The following is a 21,517-nucleotide window of genomic DNA, read 5'->3' on the forward strand; positions in this document are numbered from 1 at the left end:
ACTGTGTTTGGTTAGTTTATTGTAGTTAAAAACAGTTCATATAGTATCAAAAAATAGAATGAGTCACGGTTTGATTCATCATAGTGTAGCGTACGTGCGGTCAGCAAAGTGTGACTTCCCCGTTCACTCCCTCAACGTTACTATCCCAGAAAGACGCCGGTGAACAGCTGATTTTACTACTACGACACCACGTGACCCATTTGTGAATGACGTGACCCTAACAACCCGAGTTGTGTATACCTGTCACCAACAAGCCGGCCCCTAATTATTACATAATCTCATTTCACAGTAATAATTACCAATACTTCAACTAATATAAAACACCACTTTTTTTTTTTTGCGATTTTTTTTTGTGCGCAAGGAGTTCATAGTTCATAAGGTCTTGATACTCTTCTTAAATCGAACCCCCCCCCCCCCCCCCCCCCAGAATCAAGTAAATCCAAAGTCGTGGGAAAGAAGCGAAACCTCCATGACTCTGTCGACTCCTGAAGAAGGCAAATCTTCGTCACAGGTCTGCAGAGAAGGCTGGTCCGGGTCTTAATCCGGACCTGTCGCACAAGTCCGTTCTTGTCTGGCATTGTCTCTGTAATCCTCCCTATGATCCAGGAATTCCGTGGTGCGGAATCGTCCATTATGAGCACTATGTCATCGGGGAGGAAGTTTTGCTTGATCTTTGTCCACTTCTGTCGTTCCTGTAATTGTGGCAGATCCACCTTTTCCAGAACAGATCAGAAATGTACTGCACCTGCTTCCATCTTCGGCATGCATAGCTGTCCTCTTTGTGAAACAGACCAGGTGGTAAGCTGGGCTTGACTTTAAGAAGCAGGAGATGATTGGGTGTTAAGGCTTCCAAATCATTTGGATCTGTGGATTCCTTAGTGAGAGGTCTACTGTTGAGAATTGACTCCACTTCGCAGAGTACTGTATGGAGTCCTTCCTCATCCAGACTCTGTGTTCTCAAAGTGGAGTTCAGAATTTTCCTGATGGAACGAATCAACCTCTCCCATGCTCCCCCGTGATGTGATCCGGTAGGAGGGTTAAATGTCCACTTGATTCCTTTCACAGAGAGCATATCATTGATCTGCTCCAGGTTCCATCCTTCAATAGCTCGTTTCAGCTCACGCTCTGCACCGATGAAATTTGTTCCATTGTCAGAGCGCAGCTCTTTGATCTGTCCTCTTCTCGCGATGAAACGCCGCAGGGCGTTGATGAACGAATCTGTGTCCAACGATGAGGCAACTTCAATGTGCACAGCCCTTATTGCCAGACATGTGAAGATCACTCCATATCTTTTCACAAGACTCCTACCACGCTTGATTTCAAATGGACCAAAATAGTCAACTCCGACGTAAGTGAACGGAGGTTCTTCTGTTGAAACTCTGTCACTGGGCAGGTCTGCCATTTGTTGTTGACCTGCAACTCCGTGTAGCCGACGACAGGTGACACATCTGGAAATGATCTTCCTTATGGCAACACCTGCAGCAGGAATCCAATAGCGCTGGCGCAGCTTTGACAACATATGGTTCCTACCGCCATGGCCAACCTCCTGATGTATCTGGCGTAGGATGAGGTCTGAGATGTGGAGATCTTTAGCTATTATGGCTGGATGTTTAGACTCTTCGGGCATAGCAGCCTTACTAAGTCGGCCTCCGACCCTCAGCACACCATCTTCCAGTATGGGACTGAGCCTGTAAATATGACTGTTCCCCTTCACAAACTCTCCCCTTTGGAGGCAAGAGAACTCTTCAGAGAACCTTCTTCTTTGACTGAACTTAATTATCTCCAGTTCGGCTTCTTTGATTTCTTTCAATGAGAGCCGAGTCTCCTTGTCGAGAACGTCTTTCTGTTCAGTTGCATTTGATGCTGGCTGAGTAGCACCTCCGGTGACTTCTCTCCTCTTCCTGTTTTTACGAAGTATGGCTCTGAGCCTCAGGATCCATGCCATCACTCTTGTGAGACGTCTCCAAGATGAGCTGTTGTTGATCAAACGTGTGACGGCATCATCATCCTCCTTTTGTTCCATGGAGACAATGGCGGCTGACACCTTAACTTCTGGATCTCCGGGTGGAAGTTCTCCCAAGTTGTCTGGGTTAACAGGCCAAGTCTCTTCTGGTTGCATGAGAAATGGAGGTCCAGATATCCATATCTCGTCCTTGAGGAACAGTTCCGCTTTCATGCCTCTGGAGGCAAGATCTGCAGGGTTGTGCGCTGTATTCACATACCTCCATTGGGATGCGTCGGACATCTTGAGGATCTGCGTGACTCTGTTCGCTACAAAGATGCGAAACCTTGATGATTCATTCTTGATGTATTTCAGCACAGAAGTATTGTCTGACCAGAAAACACTGTCTTGCAGCTGCAGTCTTAGCTCCTTCCTCCATAGCTTGTCCATGCGAGCTGCCACAACAGCCGCAGTCAACTCCATACGTGGGATTGTCACAGGCTTTAAAGGTGTCACCCTGGATTTTCCCATTACGAAGGCAATGTGAGTCTGAGATTGGTCATTGCGCAACAGCAGGTAGGTGGCGGTACCGTATCCTTCCTCACTTGCGTCGGCAAAGTGGTGCAACTGGGCGCTGGTTGCTTTTCCAAAGTTGGGCGGTTTTAAACATCGTCTGACACGGAAGCCCTCTAACAGATGTAACTCTTTGAGCCAGTCGACCCACTCCTGTGCCACAGATGTTGGTATGACATCATCCCACCCTAGCCCCTTCCGGCAAAGGTCTTGAATAAGCCTCTTGGCTGTGAAAACCACAGGGGACAAAATCCCAAGAGGGTCATAGAAAGAGCTGACAGTAGAAAGGATTCCTCTACGTGTCAGTGGTTTGTCCTGAAAGGTTATACTGTACTCAAAGGTGTCAGACTGGACACACCAACGCACTCCCAATGCCCTCTCAACTGGTAGGATGTCTTGGTCCAAATCCAGGTTTTTAACCTATTTTGCCCTTTCCTCCTCTGGAATTGCCGCCAGCACACGGCGACTGTTACTCAGCCATTTTGTTAAATGGAAGCCTCCTTTGGCACAGAGGGTTATCAAGTCCTGATAAAGGGATATGGCTTCATCCTCCGAGGCTATGGAAGCAAGACAGTCGTCAACGTAGAAATTGTGCATGATGGTCTCAAACACTTGCTCACTGAAGAGCTGTTTGTTATCTTCGGCACATTTCCGGAGAGCAAAATTTGCGCAGCTTGGTGATGATGTTGCGCCAAACAGATGGACCACCATCCGGTATTCAGACTGAAGTCCCCGTTGGGCCACCAGAGAAATCTGAGCAAGTCCGTATCTGCCTCTGGCACTCGAACTTGATGGAACATGGCCTCAATGTCAGACATCAGAACAATGGGCTCCATCCTAAACCTGGTCAAGACTCCAACCAACCCGCTTGTCAGGTCAGGTCCTTGCAAGAGATGTGCATTGAGCGATGCACCCTGGAATGATGCTGTACAATCAAAGACAACGCGGATCCTTCCTTTCTGGGGATGGTATACCCCGTGATGAGGGATATACCAAACCTTGCCGTCACTTCGGTCCAATCCTGTAGCTGGCACTTTCTCTGCGTATCCACTGGATATCAGGTTGTCCATAAATGCAGTGTAGTCCTTATGGAATGACACGTCCCTGTTAAACCTCCTCTTCAGGTTGAGGGTGCGCTGCTCTGCCACTTTACGATTATTGGGCATGATGATAGTTCTGTCCTGCAGTGGCAATCCAATGACATAATGGCCATCAACCAGTTTCACAGTCTCATTAGCCATTTCCAGAAACTTACAATCTTCTCTTGACAGCCCTTGCAGTTCATCCTGGCTGTTTTCAGGGAAGTCTGTCTTGAATTGTTGGTCACTCGTCAAGAGTGACAGCAGAGACTCTGTTAACGCTGACTGCAGACTGAGTCTCAGAATTGTCACTGCCATCTCCTCCAAGTGGTCCATTTACAGTCCATCCGAGCATCGTCTTGACCGCATATGGCCCTCCATCCACGCTTCCGATGACTTCCAGTGGTTCTAAGGCTCTGGGAACGTTCAGACCGATCAACATCTCCACGTCTGCATCAATCTGTGGCAGATAGACATGCTTCAGATGAGGCCATTTTTCCAGGTCTTGCCGTTGTGGGATGTTACTTTGATTGACAGGCATTTGATGCTGTGCAAAGATCTTGGGCATTGCACAGTACTGGTCACTGTCCAATCCAGCGACTTCCAAGTCAGATGCAATGCAACTGTCAACCACCTTTTCTTGGCCCATGGTACGTAGAAGGATCCTTGTTTTCCTCCCAGAGAGTCCCAGTTTATCCATCAGACCCATTGTGCAGAAGGACGCTGAGCTCCCTGGGTCTAGAAAGGCATAGATTTCCACTGACCTTTGACCTTTGCTTGATTTAACCTTAACCGGTACAATGGCGAGTTTGCAATCTTGATCACCGGCCCCAGTGAGACCACCGGTATGGATTTCGACTAGAGCTCTGTCCACTGCCCTGTCCGAGTTGATCCTGCCTTTCTCTGCATCTCCATTTTCTTTAGAGTGGATGTGAAGCAAGCTGGGGTGTCGTGAGCCACATGTCTTGCAAGACAGACGTTCCCTGCACTCTCTGCTGATGTGCCCAGTGCACAAGCATCCAAAGCAAACTCCATTCCTCTTCAGGAACTCCATCTTCTCGCTGTGAGCTCTCCTCTCCAATAGAGTGCATGACTCCAGTGTGTGTCCACCCTCTTTGCAGAAAAGGCAAGTCTTCTCATATCCAACCTTAACTTTGTTTTCCCAATGAGCATCCCTTTCAATCTGGGAATACGTTGTGGCAAAACTACTCCCTCTAGCCTGAAGACAAGGCACAGGTCTAGCTCTGCCACTTTCCTTGAAAGCCCCCACCACTGGAGCATCTTGTATATCTCCAAATACAGGGTCTGTAGCGATTCTCACCTCACGCTCCATAAAAATCACAATATCTGTGAATGTAGCACGTTTGCGATGTCCTTCCTGGATGTTACATGCTTCTGTTCGCCATTTGTCCCTCAGCTTGTAGGGCAACTTCTTGATGACAGCAAGCATGTTTGCAGATGTGTTTAGGTCACATAGATTATGTACGTCTTTCATGGCATTGCAGCATCCGCGCAAGAATAGGCTGTATGTTTGTAAGGCTTTCCCATCCTCCGACTTAATAGCTGGCCATGCAAAGATTTTGTCCATGTAAGCAGATGCTATGACATGCTCGTTCCCAAAGTGTTCCTGGAGTAAAGCCTTCGCCGTAGCATATCCAGTGCCATCAGTCATATGTTGACAACTTTTGACTAGTTGTTTAGGCTGCCCCCTGGTGTATTGATCCAAATAGTGCAGGCAATCAACAGCATTGTCAGTCCTCCTTTCTATAGTCTGTTCAAAGGACTGTATAAAGCCATGGTACTGCAGAGGGTCACCTTCAAATGGTTGGATGTCTCTTTTAGGCAGTGAAGCAATGCATTGCTGATGCACCAACATGGAAGTGAGGTCGTTTTGTTTTTGCATAATAGACATTATGTTGTTCTGCTCACTGCTGTTGTTCCTGGAAACAGGTTGTATGTCTCTATGCACAGACAATGGAGGCCATGTAGTCTTTGGGACCGTGCTCTGTCTTGGTGTGAGCGCTGGGTACTCTGTAGCGTTTGAGATCACAGTCTGGGTCTGTGTGAGTGCTGAGGGCTTCTGGAGGTATTTGGCTCCGTCAGATTGCCTTTGCTTTGGTCGTGTGCCTCCAACATATGCAGGTTGTCCTCTTCCATCCTTGTGTGATACAAATGTCTCTGCATTAATGTTGAGGCCCTTTTCAAAGTAGGATTCCATTCCATCCGATTTACGAGAAGCAGCACTCCACACCCCTGACCCAGAGGTTCTCAGAATATTTAGCCTTGCTGCCGATGCAGCTATGTCCACTTTCAACTGAAGTTGTTCCTTTTGTTTCTTTATGTGAGCTTCCTGGTCCTCAAGAGCATGCTTTTGTTCAAGCAACTCTTGCCGAGCCATTAAGGCGGCCATGTCGGCCTCGGCTCTGAGGCGTGTGGATGCATTAGAGGAAACCTTTGATCTAGAACAGGGGTCGCCAATTAGGTTTTGCAGCGGGCCAGATTTTCCCCAAGCCGTTGCTTCGCGGGCCAGGATCAAAAACAATGGCTAATTTAATATACTGATATTGAAAAAAGACAAACGTTTTTCTCTGGTCTGCATCCCCCCAACAACCGTGTGCACTGCGCCGCACTGCACTGCACCCACTCTGCAATCCGCCAAACAAGTTCTCACTCATCCATTCATTCATGAACAGCTCTCAGCTGTTGCAGATCACCGCGGCGCCGGTGTTCTGCGCGCAGGAGTGCTGGCAGCAGAATTCGAGGAAGAGTAGAATTTTGCAGAACACCGGCGGGTGATGAACAGATCAGAATGCATGAAAACACGACTCACCATACCTTCTTGTTTGTTGTTAAGTCCTCCAAAATCCCTGCTAATGTTTGAAACATGTCATATCCACTCGCCGCCCTCCAATTCCAGATTGGCGTTGAATGCAGCTACTTTATCTGCCAACTTGCCTCGTTGTTGTTGTTGTTGTTGTCGCCACATTATGCAGAGAGGACGTCGGCTCGGCACGCAAGAATCACCGACCTGTTACGATAAACCCGTATTTTAAGTATGGCTCCTGTTTATTAAAAGAAGCGTTATATTTCCCCGTTGCAAAGAATCTATCCAAAGATGTTTGTTTTGTTTTCTTCAACTCGCTCGCGAGTCGCATCTCGAACGCGGAAGTGAAAGTGCGTTAGGGAAATAGACACAGGGCCCGGTGGGACTATTCCATTGGTTCTCCCAGTCCACCTGACCATTTCTAGCATTTCAATTGGCTATAGTGACAGACATGCTTTTGATGACTGCCGGTAGATAGATACAGCTTCACAATAAAAGATACCTTGGCGTCCCGAGTGAATATTTCCCGTGCGTCAAATAAATATCATATTCTCAAAATAATCTGACGGGCCAGAAATTATTGCTGGCGGGCCAATGTTGGCCCGCGGGCCGCCTATTGCCGATCCCTGATCTAGAATATCTTGAACCATAATTCTTGCTACTATGGTTGGATATGCTGTCCCCTGGTTGAACATCCTCTTGAGCATAACGAGTACTGTGCAACTGAGGCCCCGTCACTTCCACATTTCCCACACCCCCATGCTCTCCATTTTCCTCCTCTGCAACCTCATGCTGCTGTATTTCAGTAGGCCTGTTATGAGCCTCTAACTGAGGTGTGTTTCCTTTGGTTACTGAAAACCAGGCATTAACATCGCTAATGAACCCATCTTTATGTTTATTGACCTTTGAGAACCAGTCATTTTGCCGTTCCTGTTCATCGAGTGGAATAAGAGGCACCAAACAGCCATGAAGTTCATCAGCACTGTCAGACACCTGCATCAAAACGTCAAGTTGTGCTTCAACCAGTGCAACATTTTGCTCATTTTCCATGAGCTCTCTGACAGAGGTTATCAGACGTTTTATTTCCTCCACTTTCCCTTTGCATTTCTTTTGGAGTGATTCGACTTTGTTTGCAAGAGCTTTTGCAGTGAGAGTTATTTTTCTCTTTTCTTTGTCCTGTTTCCCAACATTTGAATCACTCATTTTGAAAGCACAAGAAAGTTATCACAAGCCATGAGAATCCAATTCCAACGTTCAACGCATTTGCAAAACCCGCCACATATATCAGCCACGGCAAGAGAGCAGTGCAGCGCACGTCAATTGTTTGTTGTCACACACGCATGATAGAAGTTTTGCCCGGCGGGCTGCGCACACACATCCACAGCGTGTTTCAGCATAATAACAGTTAGTTAGGTAGAACCAGCTCAAAATTGTTCCAAACGAACCAACATGGGTCCACACTGCGCAACGGGTCGGGTTACATTACCGCAAATCCGTTGACGTATGCTGGATCGGTCCGGTCCTTTGTGCGTGCGTGCGATCATCCCATTGTTTACATGCGCGCGTTGCTCCTTTGCTCCGTCCAATAATGTCTGACTTATCGGGACCTTTCGTGGATCCAATCCTTCGTTCAGTGTCGCTTTTGCTGACAAATGTATGGTGACTATCCAAACATTCTGCAGTCACCGAGAGACTAACACGGGGAAATAATGGTACCTGCCAGACGCGCCGCTCGCCACATAACCACGGATCCAGGATACTGTGTTTGGTTAGTTTATTGTAGTTAAAAACAGTTCATATAGTATCAAAAAATAGAATGAGTCACGGTTTGATTCATCATAGTGTAGCGTACGTGCGGTCAGCAAAGTGTGACTCCCCCGTTCACTCCCTCAACGTTACTGTCCCAGAAAGACGCCGGTGAACAGCTGATTTTACTACTACGACACCACGTGACCCATTTGTGAATGACGTGACCCTAACAACCCGAGTTGTGTATACCTGTCACCAACAGTTAGCGTAGAGCCCTATATATGGAGACATTAACATTACGTTATCAAACATAGGGACGAAGACTGTAAAAAAAAGTGTTAATTTTCATTATAAAAATGTTGTGCCCCCGAAATACAAAAAAAGCCCCCGAAAATCAATTAACACTTTGGCTGCCATGGGTTAAATTCATTATCAACCGTAGGTTGCCGGCTCTATTTGTCTATAGAGAAAGTCCCCTTCTTTGCAGGGCTATAACTTTTTAAATTCTATTGCTACATTGCCATTATTAGGGCCCATTCAAAGTCCTATATGTATTGTTTATTGTGTAGCAACGTTAAACTTTTTCATTCACATATTCATAGTAAAGTATGGTCTAATGTATAAGTATGTTTTCATCTCCTTGTGCAGCTTTCTCCAGAACGTGATCTATAGCCCCAAATACATTATATTGATGATGCAATACAGTTTTATGGCAATCAGCGCGATATAAATAATTCCAACTAGACGCACTTCTAGAAGTTACTACACGTCATCTGATGTTGACCGGATGGGCTAGGGGGCGTTTATAATTCCGTGGGCAGCGTTATACCAATCATCTAATGTGGGTCAAATGTTGATAATAGCAGTTAGTATCGAAGACGGTAACTTTACACGCTAAAACTCACCCCAGTCTCCGCACGCCGTTGGGCGATCATCGTAGAGTAGACATTTTATCATTATGGGATGTAGATTTACCCGGTCCATCTCCAGCTTGTATAATGGTATATACGTCCAAATCATGTTGTTTATCGAGTCATTGGCAATCGATCGCTGTGTATTGTGACAAGCTAGAATGCCGGGACCTATAGCGAGTGCCCGGAAGTAATACGGCCGTCCAGCACAACCTCTATGGCACTTCCTGTTAAGCGATTGCGCCGATCGGCCACCAGATGGCGCTCCTGAACCGCCAGAGAGCTCAGTGGGTCCTCCTGGTGGATCTCAGGCCAGCGGAGGGGACATATGAATCCGATCCCAGATTTTTGAAATATTGATATCAAAGACGCTGTAAAGCGTCTTCGGTAACTTGAGCATGGCCGGGAATGACGTGTTTAAGCGTTTCCCGGCACCCAAAGTGTTAAGGGGGGCAAAAAAAGCCATTGAATTTTTTTTTAAATTTCTAACCCTGGAGTCGGGTAATACAACTGTTCTCATTATAGGTCTGTTATTACAATATGACGACCTAATAACAACATAGACTATAGAACATAGCTGTTGAAACTAGGGATGCCCCGATCGATCGGCCACCGATCGTTATCGGCCGATAATCAGTATAAATATGCGATCGGTGATCAGTGATAATGCTTTATTTTCGCCGATCGTCAAAACCGATCTCACTCGCTCGTCGCGCTGAGTTCTGTCTCAGACACCGGGAGCTGTGCGGCGTCTGCTCCTCCCTCCAGCCCCTCCCGTGCGCATGTAAACACTGGTCTAGTCTAGTGGGACGGGAGGACGGCGTCTCCCTTAGCTAACGTTAGCTACCGTTACAAAATGACCCAGTCAACCATTCACTTCCAGTCCAATACATGATGAGGCATTGTCTAACCGAACGGTATCTAGCCGGCCAGCTACCGATAGCTCCTGACATCAACAAACGCTCCAGCAAGTCTAGTAGAGACGTGTATGATACCTCAGCTAGCTCACGTTAGCTGACGCCAGCTCACTGTTCAAAACGAAATGTCCCACTGAACTAAATAGTTCACCGAGGCGCTGTATCAACGTTATATAGCCGGCCAGCAGTAGCCACAGATAGCTCCTGATATCAATGTTTTATAACACTCATTCGATGCGTATTCGAGCTGAGGACATGTTGTTGAATATGATCAATAGGTCTAGCTGCAGCTCTGGAGAATCCTGGCCGTAGCTGCAGGCTACTCGAGTATAGGGTCCAGCTGCAGCTCCGGAGAATCCTGGCCGTAGCTGGAGGCTACTAGAGTACACACAGACAGTGGAGCTTGTTGCGTGGTGGCGATGTCTCGCAGATAATACAAGTACAAGTCTAATTATATAATATATATATTTTATAAAAAAAAATTAAAATTTAATTTATATAAAATAATTTTTAATTTTCTTTTAATCAAAAACTATCGGTATCGGATCGGTATCGGCCGATATGGCTCACGACGATCGGTGATCGGTATCGGTGGCAAAAAACGTGATCGGGGCATCCCTAATTGAAACTGTAGAAGCAGATAATAATTGGAGGTGTTTTCTTCCCTTAACCCTTTCACTGCCACACGACAGAAGGTTAACCCTTTACTATCACACAACCGACGGTCGACCGGCTGTTGTGTGGCAGTGAAAGGGTTAACCTTATGTGAATTGTCGCAGTGAAAGGGTTAACCGTTTGGTAGTGCGGCAGTGAAAGGGTTAAGGTTTTCCTAGGCCAGGTTTATAGACTGCACAGTGCCCACACACACCCACACACCCCCATTCTTGAGTGCGTTTCCAAATGGTTTGAGGTTGAATTCCCAATGTGTAGCTAGCGCTATTGAATCACAAGCGTTCATATTTCGTCACTCAAATGTATATCAAAGTGCTACACCTCATTTTGTTCCAGAAAAATAGGACTTTCCAGTCAATATAATCCCACAAGCAAGTGGCCATGTCTGAGAGCACAACAGATGAAATAAAGATACATGGGCTTTATTGATGTGGGACACTTCCTGCAGCCACTTCTAGGTCCACACAGTGGGGCATGACGTTAAAATATCATTGGTCATTTTGTAATTGGTGGAGCAAACGGTCATCCCAGCTTAATGTCTTGATTGGCTCGGCCAATAAAGAAAATACAAAAATAAAAGATAACTGGCCCCTTTTTGCCGATTTTAAAGTAACAACCAACTCGTACCGTCATACTTTGATGTCAAAATGCGTGCCTGCTACGCAAAATCCAAATCGCAGGAGCTGCAATATTTGATAAAAGGCTAAACGTGTCCAAATACCATTCTAAATGAGGTGCTACAGAGAAGCCCTGCCTCCTCGTCATATTCTACAGAGAAGCTAGCCCTGCCCTCCTCATCATATTCTACAGAGAAGCCCTGCCCTCCATGTCATATTCTACAGAGAAGCCCTACCCTGCACGTCATATTCTACAGAGAAGCCCTGCCCTGCATGTCATATTCTACAGACGGAAAAACACATGTTTGCATGATTGATTCCCCCCCTGAATCGTTTAGCCCTAATTTCTGCATTCATAGCTGGATTTCAGTGAACAATTTCTACCACTCATTACTGAGACTGTATGAGGATTGAGCACACGACTCACAAACTCCCAACAAACAGTATAGTCTGAATTCTCACATTGCTTGTGAGTGGATTACATTGACGTACTTTCCCTGGATTACATTGACATACTTTTCCTAACCGTTAACCCCCGAATACTAAATGCCTAAACAATGAACAATGAAAATTAACTCTTTTCCTAATGACACACCCACGTAAAACACTTCTCACTAAATCCCTTTGTTGAAACAACAAACACAGTGGACTGCACAAGTATACATAGTACAAACAGAATATGGCTGATCTTTGAGGCTTCGATCGCTGCCAGCGTTTTCATTAATTTTGGAAAACCGGTTATTCTCAGACAAGGACATTTATTTATGAGAACATTCAAATAATCGATCTACACCATAGCTCGTATCTACCCGCCACGTTGAAACTTTGCACACAAGAAGAACGAGGTAGTGTGTAAGGTTAGGCACCTCACCAGGTGACAGGCTTACGTTACAGCTAGGTTAGATATTATTGTGTCTTGCAGCACCATGTCCGTGACCCCACCAGGGTTTCCGTTAGAAAAAATTGTTGCCGGTCTCCGTGACCTGCAAGATTTCAATCTACCGGACAAATGAGATTAATTCCGGTCATAGTTTATTGAGCTTTAAAACAATTTATAGGCAGACTATATAAAGTCATCCTCAAGGCATGTAGATTTATAATATTATTATTTAAAACTAGGCTACTTTTGCGTATACAGTCATTAATATATTCCAAATAAAATAAGTCCCTCGATACTCCGTGCTGCTGCTGACTTGAAATAAAATAGACCGCGTATGTGGGCAGTCGGTCCGACACTAAACAGCAGTCTGTTATAATCACATTTTTATGAGCTAACGAATTCCGTTATATTGGACATTTGTATTAATTATATCAAGCGAAGAACTGAGAAATTTTGCAGAGAGAGACGGCAACGTTATCGTGGCCGGGTTTGCGTGATGTATTTCTCCACCTCCCAACGACTTGGTGCTGGTCATAATGTCCGGTGAAAACAACTCCCTCCAAGCACAACTTGATCACCCGAACCGTACCAAAACAGGCCAAAATTAAATAGCCCATGCGACGAACGATTCATTACATTCGTTTCATCGTTGCTCCACCAAGCAGCCGGTCCAACAATGAAAGCTGTTATCAGCGCGAGCCGGCAGCAGTTAGTTTGCAAGAAGCATCCAGCTGCAGACCCGCAGAGCAGCTTTCCAGGTCTGGGGACCGCACTGTGCCAGCAAAGCTGGTGGGTTATGTGGGTCTGCAGCTGCATGCCTTCCGCAAATCCAGCAGCAAGCTCTCGCTGAGCGAAGCAACGACAACAAACGCAATGATTGTTTCGTTCACCCAACTCCAGCCCATCCAAATACAATTCAAATAATCAAACTGTGCCCAGAGGGAACTATTTTCACCGGACACTATGACCGGAGAGATTAAATATGTCGGACTTCAACAGATTTTGCCGGCCAAATACCGGTAATTACCGGCTAACGGAAACGCTGGACCCCACACCTGAGACTCCATTATTCACAAATAATTACTACTTGGGATAAGCCGTAGAATTTGGGAAGCACCGATCCAACTTTTTCAGTCCTGATACCGATACCTGGACTTTCGAGTACCGACCCGATCCATGAACAATATAGACTTAGACTGTCATTTTGGGGTCATTGGACACAGATTATTGAGATATAATACATTTCTCCATTAGAGCGAGTTAACGTGTCAGAAATGCAGCAAATCAAGTCACTTTGCTTTGATTTCTGGCAGGGGAGATGTGTTTCTTGGTATCGGATTTCAGTATCTGGGAAATTCTCCGATACCGATATTCTATGCATCTTAGGGCTGGGCGATATGGAAAAAAATCATATCGCGATAACGATATGATAATGTTATCATATTTCTCGATATCGATAATTATCTAATTGTTATAAGTATTAAAAAAAAGAAAAAAAAAATGTAACAACAGCTGTATGTTTATTTTGCAGCAATTCTGTGTCATTGCCGCCATCTTGTGTTACATCCCCTCACACTCCAGTTCTCAGGCTGCAGCTTGTTTAAAAGCTAAAGTAAACCGGCTTCTCTGCTGGCTGTGGCTCCAGGGGAGTTGAACAGTTCTGGCTCTGCTAGTTTATTTTCGATCTTTTGGCGCTTTTTTGGTGGACAAACCACCGCACATGTGCACCGTGACTCGTGACTGAAGTCTAGTTCTGCTAGCACACATAGCCTACTGTGTACAGACGGTTTCAAACTGTATTTTAAATTAGAAAGCAAACAAAATAAATGGACAAGAGAAAAATAAATCTCAATTTGGTCAGTATTGTCATTTGGACAAGCAAAGCCATTACTTTAAGTTGCAGGCAAGAAAGACAAGTCTGTCCACTGAACGATTTTTCTTTTAATTTCGATATTCGATATCGATTATTAAAATATATCGCGATATTTATCGTTATATCGCCCAGCCCTAATGCATCCCTACCTAGAATACACACAAACTCCTCTCACCTGTATTTGAGCAGAGCCCACTGTAACAGCCACAGCACGACCAGCACCATGCCGTTAACCTCGCAGATGGTGAATGCCCACTCCTTCCTCTCAAACAAATCAAAGAACTTGTCCGGCAGAGGGGGCGTGTCTTCCTTTGGAGGGACGCGCTCGTGGACGACCGAAATCATGATGGTGGTGGAGACGAAGCAGATCATGGCATAGACGAATGCTGTTGCCGTTTTACCTAGAGAGAGGAGAGAGCACAGGAAGGGGTTAATGAAGCGTGCAAAATGGATTTGTTTCAATGGGCAGATTTGTCACTCTAGATAGAGCAGGGGTTCCCAAACTGTCAACATGGACCCCCGAAATGTTTCTCCTCTAATAACACAGAGGAGCAACCCCCCCCCCCCCCCCCCCCTCATTATAAAACATGGGGGATCCATACAGTTTATGGCATGAAGGCAATGAGTGGAGGACCGCTTTCTGTGTCCATATAATGTTTATGTGAGCGATTACAACCCAGACGAGGTTTAGATTCACACCGGTTAGCAATAATAGAATATATAAACCTTGTTTTGGTGCGAGAACTTAACGCAGCGTTTTATGGTTCCACAAAACCAATGACTCATTCATTGTCAACGGAACTGCACCTTATTTTACATACACAGCTGCCCTGGGACACGGGAATAAACATGTACTGTATCTAAAGCCACATGTACACCATCAAATCCTGCCGGAACCCCCTCCTCTCCCATGTCTCCACTACTCTGTCACTCTGAGCCTTTCTCTCCTTCTACTGTCCCAGTCAAAAAGAAAGTGGAGTGGACTGACGGCAATGAATAAAAGAATTTCTCATCCTGAGAATAGTCAGCTTGCTGTAGGTGTTCATTAAGCGCATGGCATCAGGCAAGTAATACAGTTCCTGTCAGAAAGAGAAGAGCTTTTGTTTCTCAATAACATTCTGAAGTCAAAGCTACCCTTTCACTACCACACTACCAAAGGGTTAACACTCACTGTGAAAATACAGAAGGTTAACCCTTGCACTGCCACACGACAAAGGGTTAACCCTTGGGAGTGAGAGGGTTAAGTGCTAGATGGGTTAAACATGTTTCAGACAACAACCTCAGAGTCAGACTCACAACTTGTTATACACATACAAGGCTTTGGTTGCCATGGATCCCAAGATTCTTTGTGTTATGCCGAATGTCTACCTAGATATCTATATACCTAGCTTCCTACCTGCCTACCAACCTTCATTCCTACCCATCTACCTCCCTATTAATCTACCTACCTTCCTACCTACCTATCTTAGTGAAAACTAAGGAGGACCAGAAGCAAAAGTTTCCCTCCTTCTTGCTGTCTGACTGCGCTCTAGATGTGGTGAAGAGTATGCAATATTTGGGTCACAATATCACTGATAACATGTGTGATGATGATGTTGATGTGCAGTGCCAGTGCTGAAAACTGTATGCACAGGCCAATATGCTGGTACGAAAATTGTATACCGGTATGTGTACTACAGACAATGTAAAAATAAGCCTGTTCAGAGCCTATTGTACTCCATTTTATACTGCACACCTATGGTGTAATTATAGCACAGCAAAAATTCAAAAGCTGCAGGTAGCATATAATGATGCATTTAGGATCCTCCTTAAGCTCCCAAGACGGACTAGTGCAAGCCATTTGTTTGTGACTACAAATGTCCCCACCTTCCATGATCTGCTGAGGAACCTGATGTTTACATTTATGTGTCGTTTATAGAGTCAAAAAACAAGGTGCCATTAGTGATGTAAAACAAAGTGATACAAGGTACTCCTCTGATTTGTGGAAACATTGGAACCGATGCCTTTATGTAATGTATTTTAATCTATGTTGTTGGCCTTGTTTCTTTTGTTATTGTACTCTTGTTGTTGTTTTGTATATGTTAGGGGTGTAACGGTAAACAGAAGCCATGGTTCGGTACGCACCTCGGTATTGGGGTCACGGTTCGGTACGAGTTTGGTACAACAGAAGAAAAAAAATTATAATTATTATTATTAATATTATTATTATTTTTTATTTTTTTATATATTATATTTATGATAATAATAATAATAATAATAATAATAATAATAATAATAATAATAATAATAATAATAATAATAATAATAATAATAATAATAATAATAATAATAATAATAATAATAATAATAATAATAATAATAATAATTATTATTATTATTATTATTATTATTATTATTATTAAATAGAATAATTTTCTATAGGCTTGCCGTGGTAATTAGTGATACTGGTGTCATTCTGTGTTCAGGCATCCACTTGCTTACTGCCCCTTTAAACTTATCCTTGCTAAGTTTCAGTTTCACTTCCAGAGAGAATTTAACTTCACGACCAGACTGAATACTAGAGAACAGATGACATATTACAACAATGGCAGAGGATTATTTGGATTTAAACACAGTGGAGCTCAGATGATCTGTCCGGAAAAGTAGGTTCTTCTTTTTATTTGATTGTGCCTGTGAGTCCGGCGGGGGAGAATGTTGATGTGTTTGTTGGCGCGCGCGTGTGTGTCGGCGACACGTGTGTGTTTCTTTCCATTGGTTTCATTTGGTTAACGTTATTGGGCGCACAAGAAAACGAAAGAAAACTGTAATGACCCTGCAGCTGTTCCAATGTAAATGTGCTACATTCTCCTCCGTGCACTTTCGCCGCTCTGAAGTCTGAGCTCGGTGTGCCCGGCCACGCGCGCTGTTCTCACACGGACCTTGCGAGTGCCTGCATATGGGTATGTTTGCGCTGTGAGGCGTATTCGTCGCATGGGTGCGCGTACCGCACCGTGGAGGCCGTACCATAAATTCGCGGGACGAATACACGTGAAATAAAGTCTTCATCATATCCAACTACCAGTACCTATCCACCTACCTACCTATTAATCTACCTACCACCACGATCGTGGCTGGAATTAATGGGGGTCAATGACATAGAGAATCTGACATCTTACCCCACTCCTCAGGGAATGGCAAGCGACTGGAGTCAGAAAGACCTGGAGTCGGAATATGGACCTGCACTCTGTCTTTGGGAGTATCGTACTGCTCGCTTTGGTGATAGTGGCTGTGGTGGTGAAATCCATTCCCGACCAATCCATTTCGGATTCCGTTGAGATGAGGAGGGTTGTGTTTGTTACTTCCTCCTGTGGAGGCACTCTTGGCAAAACGGTTAATCCCGTTAGCCTCGTAGTCGATCATAACCATCGGCAGGCCTTTCCTGTTTAATCCGTTAATCGCAACAGTGTGTCCGTTTTTGTGCGCCTGGATGTGGTTTTTGATTTGCAGGGTCTCGATCCGCTCCAGGAGTTGTTTCCCACCATCTGAGGTCACCAGGGAGAGCGGCGGAGTGGTGAAGTCTGCTTGGTTGAGGTTTAACAGAGCCTGCCCACTGAGGTCTTTCAACGAATCACAGTACTCCTGCAGCCCCTGGTCGCCAAGCCAACGGACCACATCTTCTCCTGACCAATTGGAAACTTTCTTCATGATGACACTCCTGGGTGCTGGGGGAGAGAAGGAGACATATGGTGCGTTCAGTCGGTCATGATCAATTTGTAAATGTATCATATGACCAAATGGTATATACAAGTTGATAGTGTGTTTGGGCAAGCTAGTTAGGAAAGTCAGGACCAATCTGATCCAAGGCAGATTATTCAACCTTTCTTTCTTGACCTGGTTTGACCAGATTTTTGTTATCCCAGCAGGCCAACATCATTATAATTCTGATGATGTCTCATGGTACTCCATGATGTCTCATGATTAAGTAAGTATGTTCGCACCATAAAAAGGTGAAAGGTGGCCATTCAAGTGCAACTTCCTGGTGGTAAACTGACTTCACGAGTTGATGAGGACCTGCCGAACGCACGGCACTCGGATGCGACAGCTGTGCTACAACAGCACACTTCAAGTTTCAAGTTTCTTTATTAGTTGTCATACAGAAGTACAGAATACTTTTGTAACAGAAAGAAGCATTTTGTATAAAAGTATTCTGTACTTCTGTATGACAACTAATAAAGAACCTTGAAACTTGAACTTGTGTTGTAAATGCAGCGCATCCTTCCTCCACAGCAGTGTGCTCTGCCCCTCCCCCCAAACAGTAGTTTCAACTTGTGTTGAGAGGGAGGAGGGAGCCACGGCACGTTTCTCCAGTTATTTTTAAATGTCTTTGGTAACTTATAGATTAGAAGATGACAGAAAGGCAGCCTTTGGTGAAGAAAGGTAAAACAAATTCAGTCTTCATCATATGATGTTCTAAAAATCACTGAGTAATCGTGTTTAATAATCAATCAGCACAGAGAGACTCAGAAGGAACTTCTATCCCCAGGCCATCAGGATGCTCAATGACAATAACACTATGTAACAAACCATCAAATACACTCACAGCACACACATCCACACGCAGGGCACGAAATTAACTTTTTGACTCACCGGCCAGTGGCGGGTAGATGGGAAAATTCTACTCGCCAAGCATATTTCTTACCGGCCAAAAAAAATACGCATTTTTGTGTCACATATATAAAAAAAAATTCAGTACATTTCAAGTAGATAAGCTATTACGTTCAAGAATAGACACTTAAAAAGGCCAGAGTTAAATTTGTACTCTCTCTCTCTCTCTGAAGTGACTTCTCACTATCTGCAAACAGCTCCACTGTCTGTGTGTATACTTAGTAGCCTCCAGATGCAGCCAGGATTCTCCGGCGCTGCAGCTGGACCCTATTGGTCAAATCACATTCAGCATGCCCGCAGCTCGAATAGGCATCAAATCAATTATCCGGCGCTGCAGCTGGACCCTATTGGTCAAATCACATTCAGCATGCCCGCAGCTCGAATACGCATCAAATCAATGTTATAAGACATTGATATCAGGAGCTATCTGTAGCTACTGCTAGCCGGCTAGATAACGTTAAGACAACGCCTCAGTGAACTATTTGGTTTACTGGGACATATAGAGCTAACGTGAGCTAACGTTGCCTACCGAGCGAACAGACTTCAACGGAGGTATTATGCACTCAACTATTGCTGGAGCATTTGTTGATATCAGCAGCTATCAGTAGCTAGCCAGCTAGATACCGTTAGACAATGCCTCGTCATGTATTAAACTAAAAGTGAATAGTTGACTGGGTCATTGTTTAAACAGTAACGTTAGCTCACGGAGGTCCGCAGTAGACTAGAGCAGACTGCCTCTGTGTTGATACGAGGAGAAGCACGGACTGGGGTGGATATGACTCGTTGCCACAGGTTTTAAAAGAGTATCATATGAACCGAACGTTGCTAACTGCCAGAGCCATCGATATTATGACTGGAGCTGCGCTTGGGGCGGAAATGAGACCCGCACAGGATTTTCAAAATAAGAGTATCGATATGAACTACACGCCAGGTGGCGGGCAGACCTCTCAGTGTCACTCGCCAAACCTAAAATATGCCCGCCATTAGCAGGTGGCGGGCACTAATTTCGTGCCCTGTCCACACGTACACACTCACTTTAAATAAACAACTCACTCTGCTGTATTGTATATATGTATATTGAACACTTTTGTTTACACTTGTTTACGTACTTTTGACTTTCTATTTTATACTTATCTATTTTTATCTAGCACACTCTCAGGAGCAAAACAGAAAAAAGCATTTCATATACTTGAACTTGATTTCAATATCAATCAAAATAATTGTTATAATTATGATTTTACTGTTAACAAGGTACACTCCTATGACTGTTGTGATCTTCATTTTGAATGTATGCATGGATAAAGTCCCTGTCAGGGATTAGACAAGTTTAACAAATAAAAAACACATAAAATTAAATCAAATGCGCACAACTCCAAAACTCACCTCAGGAGATCGGAAATGGAGAGGGGAGTGGCCAAAGGGTTTATTGACAGCTCGATACGACCAATCCACAGCCTTGCTCAGGTCAGATTACTCATCACGATGGAGGAAGGCCATTGGCTGCTACCAGGTCCAATCGGTAGCTACCAGATGGAATCTGTGAGTCACTCCCTCCACACCTTAACTGAACAGACTGTTGATAATGGATGGAGTGGGCCTGAAAGAAGAGAGATAAAGGAATTGGTGAAAATTCAGTTCCTGATAGATCGACACACACACACGCACGTACGCACGCACACAAATTTAGATTCTGACATTTCACTTTGACATCACTAGCCTTCGGTCTGAGCAGTGGGCAGTGTGTTGATATTTATCATTGATTGATCGTATCATGTTTTATAATTTTTTTTGATTGTGGCTGTTCTGACTAGTTGATTAGTCAGTTTGGTCTTAGTTGATCAAGACGTGACTTTCTTAGTCATTTTTATGTATTTTGTTGTAGTGCGCCAGAGTCCATGCAGGGTTCAGTAGTTAAAAGTCTTATAGTTCTAACAAGGACAGACCTACAACTTTGTCTAAGCCTAAATAATGATTAAAATCTAAATATTTAGTCAGATTTCTCATTAAATTATTTTGAAATATTTGAGAATGTACATTTTTAATTAGTTGTTTGAAACTGTATCACATACAGGGGCATAGCGACGTACTTTTTCCCGTGCCTTACACGATCACAACACCAGAGGGAGCTCCACAAATCATGTTAAACCCAGATTCGGCTCAAACAAGGGACTAAACAGGTTTCGCAATTATGCCACATCAATGTGGAACGCCCTACCCAAAGCTGTAAAGGAATGTGAATCACTACCCAATTTTAAAACCACTCTCAAAGAACACCTACGGGAGACTGCAATTCGAAACTGGCCCCTGTAAATGTCCCAACCCAACCCCCTCCAATGTACAGTAAATGACGAAGTATGGTTTTGTCAATATTCCCCCACCCACCCCTCCTACCCAAACCCCCCACCCACCCCACCCACCTCCAATGTACAGTCCCCCCCCACCCACCCAACCCCACCCCAAACAGGGGGCCTCTAGTGACGAGGGGCCTCAAAATAAATAAATAAAAAAAATAGATTTATAAAATATTTCATCAACTAAAATATACAGTACGTCACACCCTGTGCCTCTCCCTGCCGTCTGCAAGTGGCTAATCTTGAGTTTCCGACCCCCCAGTAAGCTAACCATCAGGGGAGGAAACTAACTTTTTGGCTTACCAGCCAACTGGCGAGTATCTGATTTTTTTTACCAGACAAACAGATTTTTTACCAGCCAAAAAAAATCGCTAATTGTGATAATTACTTCTTTGTATGTCTTAGTCTAAATTGATTTTCAATCATAGTAAAAATCACACCGTGTCTCTACTCTTTAAAATATTTATTAGCATAAAACATTAATA

General features: G+C 44.4%; 1 protein-coding gene across 1 annotated transcript in view; it reads right to left on the reverse strand.

Annotated features, from left to right (window-relative positions):
• The window catches only part of sgms1b (sphingomyelin synthase 1b), a gene marked incomplete at its 3' end in the record, with an annotated part of 80,415 nt that extends 60,278 nt beyond the window's left edge, over nucleotides 1-20,137 (reverse strand). The window contains exons 1-3 of the mRNA XM_084323251.1: nucleotides 20,065-20,137; nucleotides 17,193-17,738; nucleotides 14,213-14,438 (exon numbers count right to left, since the gene is read on the reverse strand). Coding sequence (XP_084179377.1) covers nucleotides 14,213-14,438; nucleotides 17,193-17,721 — 755 coding nt within the window. The 5' untranslated portion in view covers nucleotides 17,722-17,738; nucleotides 20,065-20,137. The remainder of the gene's footprint in view (nucleotides 1-14,212; nucleotides 14,439-17,192; nucleotides 17,739-20,064) is intronic.
• Between the last annotated feature and the right edge of the window lie 1,380 nt (nucleotides 20,138-21,517).

This window comes from Notolepis coatsorum, assembly GCF_963971535.1.
Source record: "Notolepis coatsorum genome assembly, chromosome: 10".
Taxonomy (NCBI): domain Eukaryota; kingdom Metazoa; phylum Chordata; class Actinopteri; order Aulopiformes; family Paralepididae; genus Notolepis; species Notolepis coatsorum.